The following is a 15805-nucleotide window of genomic DNA, read 5'->3' on the forward strand; positions in this document are numbered from 1 at the left end:
TGCGTGAGATGGGACCCAGGGAGAGCGACTAAGCTTCTGCAGAAGGACTCTAGGAAGATGGCAAAGGTTGTGTCCTGCTTCAACCCATCCTTGGCTGTTTTCTTTTCCTCCAGTTGCCTGAAGAGCAACAAGCTGTGATCTCACAGTTCAGATGTGTTCCTTAAAGCCTGGCAGGTGACCATAGGAGCAAAACAAGGGCCTGCATTCATGAGACTGCCTTTGGCAGAAATGTACAGCTTACTTTGCTCGGCATGCTGGTACAGGAAGGAGAGCACTTCCCTGCTCCTGTTGGAGAGTCTCTGTCCCAGAGAAATACTTCTCTCTCGAAACTGAATGTCAGGGTTATCTCAGTATTGCAGAGAGCTAGAATCTGGCTTCTTGGCCCAGGGGTTTGGGAACAACTCTGGAAACCAGCAGCCCCAGATTACTGACCTCAGAGACCAGACTCCCATTAGCTTCCCAGAGGGCTGACTGTCCTCAGGGGAGTGAGGGACCCATCCCTGAGCATCCTTTCCCTTTCTGAGGGACTGATGTCACCTGGGAGGAGGGAACTGAAAAGTTGTTCAGGTCACACAGGCCTGGGGTCATGACTGTGAGCTGTTTTCTCAATTCCTAATTGGTGTCGGAGGGCCCAGCCCACTGTGGGTAGTGCCATCCCTCCGCAGTTGGCTCTGAGCTATATAAGGGAGTTGGGTAAGCCAGAGAAAACAAGCCAGGGAGCAGCCTTCCTCCATGACCTTTGCTTCAGTTCCTGCCTCGCTTTTCCTCGATGATGGATTGTGTGAACTGAAATGGACTCTCTCTTCCCCGAGCTGGTTTTGATCAGGGTTATTGCAGAAACAGAAAAACAAACCAGAATAACAGACTTGCTCCTCACCATGTTCATCTTGCTCAGCGGGCACACCTGCTTCCCAGTGTTCCGTGCACCAGGCCCACTGGCTTTGACCCACTGACTTTTTGCCACTTCCCTTTGCTCAGCCTGCATGTCTGTGCGAGCCATTGAAGGGGATTCTTGTTATCTTGGAATTGATAGTCCAGAGTTGAGGACAATTATGTTCTAAAGGCAGCTTCCAACAACTGGGATCAGGGAACCCTTGACACTCCCAGAATTGGCTTCACGTTGGCATCTGCCATCCTAGTCTCTTTTCTCATCCTTTCTCTCCTCTTCCAGTGAAGTGGGGTGAGAACTGGCCCTGCCCTCTCCTCTGATGCCTCTGCTTCTGTTGCAGGAGGTGGCTTTGCCCCTCATACCTGAACAGGCAGTCGCCGTGCTGGTCTATGGGTCTGGACCACACTGTCCTAAACAGTAGCTCGGACAGTCGTGTGAGAAGGCATGATATGGTGTGTGGGGTGAGGCTGGGCTAGTACTGATGCTGGTGCTTCTACGGGGATGCCTGGGAGGCAGCGAGTCACTTCCACGGGCTCTGGAAAGTTAAACGGAGGCTCTGTGGGACTTACTGGCATTCTATGCTAAGGGTCTCCGTTCCATATTCTCTCTCTCTCTCTCTCTCCTGCTTTCTTCTTCCTTCCTTCTTTCCTTTCTCCCTCCCCCTTCTCTCTCTCCTCTCTCTTTCTTTCTTTTCTTCCTCCACTGACTTTAAGGGGTCTTTCTACATAAGAACACTGGGATTGATTGCAACTGTGGTCAAAGCCAGAAGTGAAAGTCTTTGACCACTTGTAAAAGAAGGTGGAAGCCCCCCACCCCAGCACCCTGAAACATGCGACTGTGGCTCAGTCACCAAGCCAGTTCACAGCAGCTCTGCTGCCTTTCTCAAGGTCAAAGGTGTCCTGAGGTTTGAACCTGCTATAGTCAAGCATTGTTCAGGGTGATGCACTAGAGTGTGAGGGTCAAGGCTTCCACAGCCTTCAGAGTGGAAAGACGAACACGGTCCCATGGCCATTCACAGGGTAGACCAGATGGACACAGGCCCAGGGTGTTAGGGCCCGTGGGGAAGAAAAGGACACGTTGCCTTTAAGTGAATGTGGTATGGTGTAGAGTATACACCCCACAACCTGGGCATGGGTTGGAGCCCCAGCTGGAAGACTTAGGACAGCCAGGTATCTTCTTATCTCCGGGCTGGGCCATCCCACCTGTCTCCAGGGCTGTGGGGGATTCAAGGAGAGCAGAGCGTTGATTTGGAGGCAGACTGGTAACTCTTTCTATTGCTGATGGCTGCCGTTATTACTGTCGCTGATAATAATGGACTCATGACAGGCCTGACAGGAAGCTCACACCAGCACAGGAGTTGGGCTGTGTCCTCAGTTTTGAGCCTGGGATCCTAGCTAACAAGCCTGTGTTCATCAGCTCTGTCCCTTGGTGCTGTGTTCCAGGACAGTCTCAGGTGGCAGAGTCTTTGCTCTGAGCCACATCAGTTGCTGAGCTTCCGCATTTGTGGTTTGTGAAAGGCAGATGAACGAGTAATGAGCAAAGACAGACGTCAGCAGAGCTGAGAGCTGGCAGTCAGGGTGACCAGAGTCTCACAGGGCCTCTGCATCTCCAGCCTAATTCGCTCCCCAGTCATTTCTTGCAGCCTCCTCCCTCAGTTTTCCCTTCCTGTCTTCTTTCCTTCCTCTCTCACTCCCTTGCACTCTCCCTGCCGCTTCCTTTTTCCTTCTCTCATATCCTTTAAATTAATTTTTAAATATTGTTTTGTGTGTGTGTCTGTGTGTGGAGGGGGTGAGAGGGGGGGGCGAGGGAGGGGGCACACGTGCCATTGGACACATATGGAGGTCAAAAGAACTTTTAGGGAACAATTTCTCTCATTTCCTTGTGGGACCCAGATACTGTCCTCAGGCAGTCAGGTTTGTTACATCTTAAATTAACCCATTTCCATTAATCTGTGTATCGCCACGAGCCTGTGGCCTACTGGTAAGATTCTGTCTGGCTGTTGGTGTCTTTCTCCTTCGGTAGCTACATGGTGTCGCCTCGACTCCACCTACTCTCTCCATATTCTCTATTTGGATTTCCTGCCTGGCTTTATTTATTCTGTCCTGCCACAGGCTGAAGCAGCTTTATTCATTGACCAATAAAGCAACACATATACAGAAGCACAGCCCACATCATGTAATTAGCATAAAATATGCACATATGTATGAGGTACAGTGCAATACTATTTAAATATGACCTGGAATGATCATTCAAGGGTGATTAGCACTTCCGTGTCAAACACCATCAGTCCTTGTGCTGGGAACCTTCAGGATCCTCTTTGGGGTCTGTAGAAAATCTGTGCAGACTATAGTCTGCTAGTTCCTCCTCCCTGACCAAATGCCCTGATTGCCCATAATCCATGCTCCCTTCCTCCCCTCCCCTGCCCTTCTTCCCTCCATCCCACCCCTGTTCTTCCTCCCTTGTACTGGCTGGTTTTATGTCAACTGGACGCAAGCCAGAGTCATCAGAGAGGAAGGAGCCTCAGCTGAGGAAATGCCTCCATGAGATTCAGCTGTAAGGCAGTTTTTCAGTTAGGGTCCAGTCCATTGTGGGTGGGGCCACCCCTGGGCTGGTGGTCCTGGATTCTGGAAGAAAGCAGGCTGAGCAAGTCATGGGAAGCAAGCCAGTAAGCAGTATTCCTCCATGGCCTCTGCCTCTGCTCCTGCCTCCCGGATCCTGACCTGTTTGAGTTCCTGTCCTGACTTCCTTCAGTGAACAGCAATGTGGAAGTGTAAGCCAAATAACCCTTTTCTCCCCAACTTGCTTTTTGGTCACGGTGTTTCGTCACAGCAACAGAACATCCCTCCATCCTCTCTGTCCTTCCCTGCCTCGAGTGAGCAGAACTTACTTTGAGGCCCTTCCTTGGTGGGTTAGTGTGGGAAAGGGAGAAGCAGGAACATCATTTGGGGTCTTTTGTTTTCAGCAGTGTAGTTGTCAGGCGTTGACTGAGGTCACAGGTGTGGCCATTCTCAGCCATCATGGAGCCAGGCCCTTTTGACTCTGAATCTTAGATTGTCTCCTGTGTCTTGTTTTTTTCTGTCTTCTCTTTGGATTATAGATAATATAGAGTTTTTAGGGCAAAAGTTTAGGTTCCAGCATTATGAGTTTTGACCACCCATCCCTGACATACAGTTAAAGAAGCGAAGGTGAAAACCAGATTTAGTCAGTCAGCTACATTTGAGAGACAAGAGAGCCAATGACCCCTTAGTCCATCTTTGGGAACTGACATGAGTCTTAGGTTTAAACAGAAAAAGATTTGGGTGCAGCGGGAGTGAGACATCTGCATAAATGAGCAGTCCTGGCCAGGGTGTGGCCTGGCTCTGCAGGGTAGTCTAAAAATAGTTCTTATTGCTGTGGCTGGTTGAGGGGCACTACCTGGCTCTAGAAGATGATCACTTCCTCTCCAGGGCATACCCTCACCACTATGGATAATTGTCTTCATCTGCCCTGCCAGGGTCTGGTGTTGCTGGAATTCAAGGTGGCTGGATATTTAGGACAGTAAGTTATCTCTGTGCCTTCAGCCTTGAAAAGGTGTGGGCTAAGCGAGACAGACGCTCTGTGAGTGATTAACGTGCCTGTGAGGTGAGCGGGTGACCCACAGTAAGGAAGCCGGACACAGGACGAAGGCGGAAACACCAGGCACTCTGACCTTCTGGGCCCAAATGAGGCATCAACACAGCTGGTCAAAAGCAGCTTCATGAGCTCACCAGCTGCAGACTGTTCTTGTGATAAGGTTGAGACCTTCCTCTCTCCTGTCTGCCGAGGATTCTTAATCATTGTCGTATGGTTTTAGGGTGCTGGGGACTCTGCTGTTGGCCAAATTTCAATGAATGCCTCAGCCTGTACAAGAGCAGTTCCCAGCCTGAGGGACTACCACTTTTGTGTATGTTTCAGAATACCCTAGCTTTTGGTCATTTTAGTAAAGGGTCTCCAGTTGAGGGTTTGTCTCAGTTAGGCTTCTATTGTTGTGATAAAATACCATGATCAAAAGAATTGGGGGGAAGAATTTTTTTTTTAATTTTACAGTTCCACGTTACAGCCTGTCAGGAAGGCAGGGCAGGAAGTGATGCAGAGGCCATGGAGGAATGCAACTTCCTTGCTTGCTCTTTATGGCTTGCTCAGCCTTTTTAAAAAATTTATTTATTATACAATATACAATGTTCTGTCCGCATGTATGCCTGCCTGCCAGAAATATCTGGTGGTTGTAAGCCACCATGTGATTACTGGGAATTGAACTCAGGACCTCTGGAAGAGTAGCCAGTGCTCTTAACCTCTGAGCCATCTCTCCAGATCCTTGCTCAGCCTTCTTATAGCTCCCCAGGCCACCTGCCCACAGCCGTTGTCTCAAGAAAATGCCCCCAAGGCTTGTCTACAGACTAATCTGGTGGGGCGATTTTCCCAATTGAGGTTCCCTCTTCCAGAATGATTCTGGCTTGTGTCAGATGGGCATAAAAATCAGCTAGCATGGGTTTATAAATGCTTTTGTTATTTTTCAATTGGAAAAATGAGCAGAGAACCCACTGAACCAATGGTCTCTCTCTGGTTCTAAAGCTAAGTGGCCAAGGCTTACTGTCGGATCCTAGGATCTTAGGGAGAAAGAGGTGTAGGAGGCATGATGTCAGTGTTCAGAGAAACAAGTTACTCAGGCCTTTTAACCAGAAGAACCTGGGGACAGAGGTATGGGTCAGGCTGAAGAAATGAAAAGTGCCCAGTTGTTGGGAGCAGTGAGACCCCAGATCCTGAATTACTTGTAATCTCCTGATCTGAGTGCCTATAGCTGCTCTGAGCAGGAGACCTTCAGGAGTTCCTGATGGCAGGAGAGTGGTTTCTGGTGGGTTTGGCTGGGGCGTGGCTATCTCTATATAATCTACCCCTGAACACAATAAAGGGGGCATTCTTGGGGAATTCAAAGATGACCCGTGTCGTTGTCTCTCTGTCTGTGTGTGTCTGTGTATTTTAACCTCCAGCCCCCTTGCCTGAAGTTCGCGAACTGGGTGCCAGTGCACAGAGCTGGGGGCGCGGTGCGTGGCACCCAGTCAATGGCAGGAGCCTTTGCTAGAAGCCACCCTCACCCCTGGGACTGAAAGACTGAAGGGAATGTAAATTTCTGGGAGCCAGAGATACTGCCTTAGTTGGTGGGGCCCCAACGCATCAATTCAAAGCCCCACAATTGCTTCTAACGCTCTACCCCCAGTCACATGACCTCACCTGCATAGAGGCTGGGTGTTTGTCAAACGATTAACTACATATCCCCTGTCACTAAGAGAGAATAGGGATCCCTTTGTAGAGTCACCTCCCCACCCCTACACACACACACACACACACACACACACACACACACACTTACCTGAGATAGAGCATCCCACTGAACTCAAGCCTATTCTGAGTAGGCTGGCTAGCCAATGAGTTCCTGGCATCTCCCTGTCTCCGCCTCACAATGCTGGGATTTCATTACGCGCAGCCACATACACCTTTTCATATGAGCGCCGGGGATTTGAACTCATGTCCCCAAGGTGGGAGTTTTTTTTTTTTTTTTTTTTGGTCAATTCCGTCCCTTTTCCTGCTCCACTTGAGTTTTCTCCCCATACTCCACTCCCCCGGTCATGTCAGCTGCTCACCTGACTTCACTGTTTTCTTTGCAGGGCATCCTAGCCCAGCCCCAGCCCTGGTGGAAGATCCAGCTGTTCATGTGGGAGCCGGTGCTGTTTGGGACCTGGGACGGTGTGTTCACATCCTGCATGATCAACATTTTTGGGGTTGTACTTTTCTTGAGGACCGGCTGGCTAGTGGTGAGTGACGAGCTGGTGGCCCTGGAACTTTTCTGGTGGGCCTGGGACATGCAAGAGCATCTAGGATCCCACAGCTTAGGGAATAGACTCCTGAATCACAGATTCTCCTGGAAGGAGAAGCGGGAAGCACAGTGTACAGCTGGCAGTGTTTTTAGCGTATGAATCCTGGGAGCCTGGGCCTCAGAGTTTCCCTAGTCAGAGCCTCAGGATAGACCGGGCTCTATGGGGTCAGGGGTTATTGTGGGTGGGACTAGAAAGAGGGCAAGGATCAGAGAGATGGTGACTTTTACTCTAGTCTGTGACCCTTCTGGACTTCCTGGTATTTGTCACATCACTTTGTGCCCCTCTGAAACACCAACCCATGCGCACGTGGTTCCTCTCTCACAGTTCCTCTCTCACTGCCCCTGGCCTTGTTCATAGGGCTCCTTGGTTGGAGGTACAAGATCCTCCCTCTCAGGGTTTATTGCCCAGGACAGACCCTCTTGTAGTAGAGTCTGATGGTTAAGTTAATCTTCAACACAGGGCACAAAGGACCTCTTTTTTATGCCGTGGGCAAAAATAACACTAGGGTGCTTCCCTTGCAGATGTATACCTGAGCCTGACACCCTGTCTTCTCACACAGTGAACTTCAATAGCTCCAACAGGCAGAACAAAAGACCACCCGGTTAAGAATTACACACCGGTGAATGCCTGGTGTGTGCAGACTTGAATGCTGCCAAAGGGATTGTAAAATGAAAGCTTTTTGTAAAATGCAAGCTTTTGTCCCTCTGGTGGTAGAGACTCACGTTAAGAGAGGTCTCCAGAGCATTAAGGCTCCTAGGGGTGGAGCCCTGCTGTGGACGCAAGGTGTCTGGGAAAGCTGTCTGGAGGGGAGTTGGAGGCTTGAAGGCTGGATAGGGCTGGAGAGGTGAAGGAAGCCAGCCATTCAGAGGGACTATTGTCCACAAGTGCTTGCCAGAAACATAGCCAGTGCTGTGGGACACACACACACACACACACACACACACACACACACACACACGAGGTACATTGTCAGGTAAAGCTTTAGTCAAAGCATTTCTGTTGCAGTCTAGAGGCAGAATGCTCCCTTGGGAAGCCTCAGACTTAAATCTTTTTGTTAATATTTTATGTTGTTGTTGTTTTCCCCTGAAGTTATCAGTGTCAGGAAAGAAGGCAGCTCCACACTGATCCTTTAGCTATCTGTTGATTTATTTGATTTTTAAGAAATGGCCATCTAAGGCCGGGCGGTGGTGGCGCACGCCTGTAATCCCAGCACTCGGGAGGCAGAGGCAGGCGGATCTCTGTGAGTTCGAGACCAGCCTGGTCTACAGAGCTAGTTCCAGGACAGGCTCCAAAAGCTACAGAGAAACCCTGCCTCGAAAAATCCAAAAAAAAAAAAAAGAAATGGCCATCTAAGCCGGGCATGGTGGTACATGCCTTTAATCTGGAATTAAAGCATTTAGTAGGCAGAGGGAGGTGGTATCTCTGTGAGTTTGAGCCCAGCCTGGTCTATAGAATTCCAGGACAGCTAAAGATACACAGAGAAACCCTGTCCCCCCGCCCCCCCAAAAAAGGGAAAAAGAAAAGAAAAGAAATGGCCATCTAAAATGATCCATCCCCAAAGTGAAGGTGTAAGTTGTGTATTCACTGCTAATTGTTGTGTAATGAACTGCCTCGGAACGTCAGCAGCTATGGCACACATGTGTGTTCTGTGCTTCTGAGGTCTACATACTCAAGGCCCCCGTGAGGCCGCAGTTGCTGTCAGTCAGGCACATGTGGAGTCTCTCCTGGATCACCCAAGTACCACGTGGCAGACTTTTGCCACATCTCTCGATCTCCTTGTGGGGTTGTCTCTTTCTGAGGCTGCAGATTTCCACCAAGACCTCAGACAGAGTAGGAGAAAACTCCTGCATGCAGTGGTAGCTGTCATCTCTTCAGTGTCCTAGCCTCAGAAATGATGCCCATCACTTCTGTGGGACGCTGAAACAGGTCCACACAGGGCAGGAGACCACACAAGGACAGCAACACCAGAGGCAGGGGTCTCAGGCCAGCTTTGAGTTTGTCTGTCTTTTTGTTCTAAAATAACCTCTGTCTTTCAGCTCTGCCTTTGGTATCAGACTTTTGATCATGAAAAGAAAAGATAAGTATGCAATGCCAAAAACGAGACAGAGTGTCCAGGGTAGGAAATTGAAATAGATATAATGCCAAAAGCATTTCTTAAATAGAAAATATTAGCTCTAAAACAAAATGGAGACATAGTTTATGAACTGTTATAGTGACAGTTCTGGTCTGAAGAGCCAGCGTTGTTCTTGGGATGGGATATTTATATATCCATAAATAACTAAATATCTATTTATCTGTATCTATATCCATGTATACAGCTTTCAAGTGTGAACAAAAGGAGAAGGTAGTTCTGTAGGATTTCATTGAAAGTGTAATGTTAGCAAAGTCGGTAGCGGGAACACTCAGATGTCATGCTCAGGTGTCCATGTCTTGGTGACACCAGCATCCTGGGGACCTGGGGCTGCGCTGAGTGGAGTGGAGGGAGCCACATGGGCACTTTGGCTTCTGTCAAGCCCTTCTCCATCCTTAGTCTTACTCCTACTGCCTAGCACTGCCACCACACCCAGGAGTTCAGCAATTTCCTTTGCCATCTGGCAGTAGCTGGGCTTGGCACACGTGGCTGTTGGCATTCTCTTCCTGAAGGGAGCTCACGGCTGTCCCTGTGCACCAGTCTAGGCCTTGGGGACATTCAGAGGGTGCATTTATAAGCTGTGTAACAATAATTGATAATAATAGCATAACATTATAGCAAAATAAGATATAGCAAGGAAGGCTTATCAAACACTTATGTGACAGGTGGCTGTCAAGGTGATGTAAATGTGTTTAATTCTCTGAAATTGAGTATTTCCTGAAAGTTGTGAGGCAGACATCGTCTGTTTTATGAGGAGACAACTCCGCACTATGAAATAGCGAAGGCACAGCTGAGGAGCTGCTTTCTGTCTGCTCCCACTGCACACAGTAGGCCCGCAGAGCCCAGCTTTCTGCAGACAGACATCCTCCCGTCTATTCCCACTGCACACAGTAGACCTGCAGAGCCCAGCTCTCTGCAGACAGATATCCCTCTGTCTGCTCCCACTGCACACAGTAGGCCCTCAGAGCCCAGCTCTCTGCAGACAGACATCCCCCGTCTGCTCCCACTGCACACAGTAGACCTGCAGAGCCCAGCTCTCTGCAGACAAATATCCCTCTGTCTGCTCCCACTGCACACAGTAGGCCCTCAGAGCCCAGCTCTCTGCAGACAGACGTCCCCCGTCTGCTCCCACTGCACACAGTAGGCCCACAGAGCCCAGCTCTCTGCAGACATCCTCCTGTCTGCTCCCACTGCACACAGTGGGCCCGCAGAGCCCAGCTCTCTGCAGACAGATGTCCCTCTGTCTGTTCCCACTGCACACAGTGGGCCCGCAGAGCCCAGCTCTCTGTAGACAGACATCCCCTAAGGGACCTATCCTTGGCTTAGGTCTCCAGACTAGGTCAGATGTGCAGAGTCCCCTCTTTTTTTGCCAAGGATTTGTGTGACTGGCAGTGACTACTGCTGCATTGTCACCGTGGTTTGTTATGCTTTGGTGTGGCCCTGAGCCTCCTATGGATTTTTTGTTTCCTTTCTTTGTTGGTTTTGTTTGCTGGGCTTGAACCCAGGCCGCATAGGCGAGTGCTCTGTCAGAGAGCTACACCTTGCATTTCATTTCTGTTCTGTTTTATTTTCTCAAGGAGATTGACATAATGAACAAAGATACCCTTAACACTAAAATAAAAAATAAACAAAAATTGTGAGAGGGGATCGTTGAAGAGCCTATGCTTGTCTCCTGAGCGCTTCTAGTTGGCCAGGTCTCACTGGTAGGCCAGTTGACCAGTGTGTCTCTGAGAGTGCCTCTCCCAGTGGCCTGCAATTGAGGGGTGCTCAGGCTGCCTTTGCTGGTCTGGGATGGAGAGCAAGATTGCAGGCAGGCAATGGCAGCAACTGGAGTAGGAAATCCTGAGTACTGAGTCTTCAAGGCTGCTTTGGAGTTAACTTGGCAAGCCATGGAATGAGTCGAAAGGGCTTCCTAGTGAGGGCTACTGGTGTGGGTAAGGGCATGGCAGGGAGAGCACGTAGCCTTTCATGCTAGGTCACGGTTACCTGCACGGCAGATTTGCAGGCTCCTGGTGAGTCTCTCTGTTTTAATTTGGTTTTTGTGTATAGGAGTGTTTGACTACCTATCTGTGCACCTGGTGCCTGAGGGGTCAGGAGATCAACCCCCTGAATCCCCTGGAACTGGAATTGCAGATGGTTGTGAACTACCGTGTGGGTGCTGGCAACCGAACCCCGATCTTCTCCAAGAACAGCAAGTGCTCTGACTGCTGAGCTGTGTCATCTCCCCACGGGGCTCGCGAGTCTCCTGAGTTGCATTCATCTTAGCCACATGTAGTATAAAGTCATTAGAGTTTGAAGGGTGGGCCCTCCACCCATTTGAAACTTCTTGTAGGCCTTTGCTCAGAAGAACCAGGAGGTACTTCATACTTCTCCTCGTCCCTCTGTGGCCCCTTTGGGCAGTGGCTAACTCAGTGGGTGGTGGTGCTCAGTGCTTCTTTTGGGAACAGCTCTAGTGAGATGTCGCTCCTCAGTCTGACACCTCTTCCCCTTCTGCTGCAGGGAAACACAGGTGTGCTCCTGGGCTTGCTCCTGGTGTCCTTCGTCATCCTTGTGGCCCTCATCACTGTGCTGTCTGGCATTGGCGTTGCAGAGCATGGCGGGATAGGCAGTGGTGGCGTCTACTCCATGATCTCCTCAGTCCTTGGCGGGCAGATGGGAGGCACTGTTGGGCTGTTATACGTGTTTGGACAGGTGAGACCGCAGCGCGAGTCAACGCCTTGCCTCTACCTGTTCCTTTGCCATCATCTCCTCTTCCCCTTCTTAGTTTGCCCCAGGGGAGGCAAGGGTGGAGACAAGGGCCTCACTTGACAGAGGACCACACTGGGGTCTTGGGGGAGCTCGCACCAGCAATCTAGATTGGGAGCCTGAACTCCCACTTCTGCCTCATGAATTCCTGGTGTGCCCAGGCCAGGGGCTGGTAGCTCTCACTTCTGCTGCCTTTCTAGGAGGGGTGTGCATGGCTGGGAGCCCTCTGCATTTTGCCCTGTGGGTGGGTGTTGTGCCTCTGCCAGAGGCCTTTCCTGAAAGTAGTCCTTTCCCATGGAGGTGAAGCTCCAACAGGTCTGCTGGCTTGGGTGGCCTTAAGCGACCACAGGCCCTCGGGTGGACACTAGGTTGAGGTGCATGCCAATGAGAAGGCCACACGTTGGCATGGACACAGCAGGAAGAAAACCAGCAGGCAGGAAGAAATTCCACGGCTCATCTAAAGCTTAGATGGCTGGGACACAGGGATGGGGGTTTGATGCTGGGAAGGCAACACTCACGCATGAAGAAGTAGCTTTTTGTAAGCGTGGCTTGGACCAAAAGGGTTTTTAATGGAAAAACAATGATGGTGGCTGAAAAACAATTTAAAAAGAAAAAAAATGGGTTTTGTTGTTTTTCATCTGAACCAGCAGAGGCATCAGTGTAAATACACCATATTCCCTAACAGCACAAAGCCGAGTGCACAAGTGTGTATGTGTGTGCACACACGTGTTTAGTGTGAGTGTGAGAAAGTATGTGTGAGTGTGCACGTGTGTGCTTGTGTGTTTGTGTGTGAGTGTGTGTGCATGAGTGTGAATGTGTGTGTGCATGGGTGTGTGAGTTCATGGGCGTGTGAGTGTGTGTGCATGAGTGTGAATGTGTGTGTGAGTGTGTGTGCATGAGTGTGAATGTGTGTGTGTGTATGAGTGTGAATGTGTGTGTGTGCATGGGTGTGTGAGTGTGTGTGCTCTGTATAGGACAGCGCATGGGAGGCACCTCTCCACTTGCTAAGAAAAGGCAGTTGCTTTTACTGGAGAAAGATCTAGAAATCTGATATAGGTTGAGCGTCCTGAATAGAAAAACCCGAAGTCCGTAATTCTCCAAGAATCTAAAACTTTCTGAGCATCATGTTGAGCAGCGTTAAAATTTTGAAGTTGAATGTGGTGGACCTGCCTATAATCCCAGCATCTGAGAGGTTAAAGCAGGGGCATTGTGACCACTAAGTCAGCTTGGCAAAATAATCCTGTCTCTAAAGAAAAACAAAAACAAAAAAACAAAAAACCCACACCAAACAAAAATCCAAACAGAAAACCCCACCAAGCCAACCCTCAGAGGACAGAAAATAGCAAACAAAACCCACCAACTCCCCGATTTTGAAGCATTTTTGAAGCTGGATTTTCACAGGAGGAAAAAGGTCAGGCAATAACGTAAGGTTTATGCAGACGTTACAAAACCCAGGAGTTGGGAACATGCGTGGCCTCTGTGACAGTCGTTTCGTAATGGCTGACAGGCATCACAGCCTGCGTTGCCAATCCTAAGAGCTGCCACAGGAACTGCTGGCTGGTCACATGGATAGCCTCAGTTTCCCCACTCTCTGGGCAGACAGAAGATGAGGACCCCCAATGGGGAGAGGACACGGGGTCTTCCAGACTAGAAGAAAGAGTGTTCACAAAGATTTGCCCAGCAGAGGCAGCCATGGTGAGAAACTTCTGGGCCCAGGCCTCTGTCCAGCAGTCCCTGTAGTCAGTGCCTGCCGATCCCTGACTGACTGAGCTCATCTGGGCAGAGTCTCTGGCTAGGGTGCTGTACCTTCCAGTCCTTTCACCAACTTCCGACTTTGATTTGCTTGGCCTTTGCTGAGGATGTTGGCACACACACTTGCAGGGATGCTGACCTGCAGGGTTTGTGAGAGGCCTTTGTCCGGTTTTGGTGTGGGGCTAACGCTGGCTTTAAGGACTCAGTTGGTGGAGTATGAGGTTCCCTTCTCTTCCAGTCTTTGGCGTTAACTCTTTAAATGCTAAGTAGAGCAGAACAGTGTAACCATCTGGTCCTGGTTTTCTCCGTTGGCCATTGTTTCAAATTTCCTGATTATTAGCATATTCCCTGCCTGCATGGGGGTGTCTTGATCTGTTTTGTGTAATGTTGGTAGCTTGTGTCTTTCCACATATTTCTCTGCTTCATCCATGTTCTCTAGAAGACTGACATATATGTGTTCCCCTTCAATCCTCTTTGTTTCTTTATGTCCGTGGTTAATGTCACTTCTCTCATCCCTTACTTTAATCATTTGAATTCACCTATCCTCTTGACCAAGCTAGATAAAGAATTATCTGCATTTTTATTTCATCTTAAATTGCAAAGGAGGAGGCTTTCGTTGTGACGTTTTCATGTGAAATTTGTCTTTATCAGACCCTTCCCCCATCTCCTGCTTTCTTCTTTGGGTCCTTCCTTCTCCGATAGTCTTCTTTCTTTCTTATTTCATGTCACATAGCAGGCAACTAACTCTTTTGGTCTTACTATGTAGGCCCGACTGGCCTGGAACTGACAGTGCTAGTCTTTAACTTAACGGAGCTCTGTTTGTCTCCACCTCCTGAGCTCTGGGATTAAAAGTGTGGGCCACCACCACTTGCATTATTTTTTATTTTTAATTGTGTGCATATGCCTGTGGTGTTGCGGTTTTGTGCATATGAGGACAGTGCTCGTGGGAGCAGTAGAGGGGGTTGGATTCCTGGGGTCGGAGTTAGCAGGTGGTTGGAGTTCTCTATAACGTCTAATATATGCTATTAACCCCGGAGCCGTCTCTAACCCCTATATTTTAAAACTATTATTTTCAGTTCTTTGAGAAGTTCATATGATGTGTTTTGAGCATATTCAAACATGCCCCAACTCTTCCCAATTCACCCCTCTTTCCTTACCCACCCAACTTTGTGTCTTTTTCCCCCTCATCTATAGCCTAGGATGGCCTTGAACCCACAGTGAGCCTCCTGCCTCTGCCTCTTAAATGCTAGAATTACAGACCTATATGCCTGATTGGAATCATTATTTTAAAATTTTGCCATATAGCCTGGAGAGATGGCTCAGCAATTAGGAAAGAGCACCAACTGCTCTCCCAGAAGACCTGGGTTCGACCCCCAGCGCCCGTACGATGGTCCACAACCACTTGTGACTCCAGTGTCAGTGGGTCTGACTTTCTTGTGGGTACCAGTTACCCAAGTGGTGCACAGACATACATACAAACAAAGTGCCCACCCATGTAAAATAAAATTTAATAAATTAATAAAAAGCACCACATGAAATAACCAAAACGTTAAAAAAAAATCTTGCTATGTCCTGTACACACTCAATCCTTTCTCCCTCACTTCTGAGGCCTGGATAGCCACCCTGTCCTACGGGACCAGACCCATGGCCAGAGGACCAGATAGCAGCTAGAAGCCCTCCTCCCTTCCCGTGCCACTCAACGGTGAGACATCTGAGGGGCCTTGTTGTGTTACTTACTTAGATGTGAAAATGTCTGCCTTCAGCCTGTGTTGACTATGCAGAAATATTTCTCATGGCTAATCAGCAAGAGTGGAGGATCAGAAAGCCTTTTTAGACCAGAGGCCTGGAGGTTTCATCGAGGGATTGAGCACATCCGCTATCCATTCCGACTGCCGACTGCAGTCTAAATTAGACTTTGTGCCTGAAGGAGAGTGAGGAGAGATGTTTCTATCAGGACCCAGAACTCCTGAAGACCTGACTCAGCCAAAACAAATACCCTGGGATGGAGGTGTTCTCGCCTGAGAATATGCCTCTTCCTCTCTTTAGAGTGGTGAGCACCACACCACCTCAGGTGGCGGGTTGTTACAGATGTTTCCATGTCGAGAATGGTAAAGATAGAGAGAAGTCCCTGATTATGAAGAAGGAAAACAATTTACAACTGTAATGAGCGCTGGGAATGTTTACAGAAACTCAGCAATGCTTTCTGAGGAAGAGCTTTTTCCAGCCTGGATGCCTGAGGGCTTGCTCAGGAAGGCTTGGGGTTCAGATCCGCCCTGTGTCAGCTGTCTCAAGCCGGATGTGGGCTGAGGCCCTGAGCTCTGAGCCAGAAGGAAGTATCCTTTCTGCATTGTAGGAGCTCATGCACGGGCTCCCGTTCCCCTGAGGCGGGTTCACTTT

The 15805-nt window shown here is 49.3% G+C and overlaps 1 protein-coding gene across 2 annotated transcripts in view; it reads left to right on the forward strand.

Moving 5' to 3' along the window:
• The window catches only part of Slc12a8 (solute carrier family 12 member 8), a 156361-nt gene that overhangs the window by 16456 nt on the left and 124100 nt on the right, over positions 1 to 15805 (forward strand). For both annotated transcript variants that reach the window (XM_041673157.1, XM_041673158.1), the window contains exons 2-3: positions 6571 to 6717; positions 11411 to 11602. In XM_041673157.1, coding sequence (XP_041529091.1) covers positions 6571 to 6717; positions 11411 to 11602 — 339 coding nt within the window. The remainder of the gene's footprint in view (positions 1 to 6570; positions 6718 to 11410; positions 11603 to 15805) is intronic.

Source organism: Microtus oregoni, unplaced genomic scaffold, assembly GCF_018167655.1.
Source record: "Microtus oregoni isolate MIOR12 unplaced genomic scaffold, Mior012 000023F_ref0000262, whole genome shotgun sequence".
Classification (NCBI taxonomy): Eukaryota; Metazoa; Chordata; class Mammalia; order Rodentia; family Cricetidae; genus Microtus; species Microtus oregoni.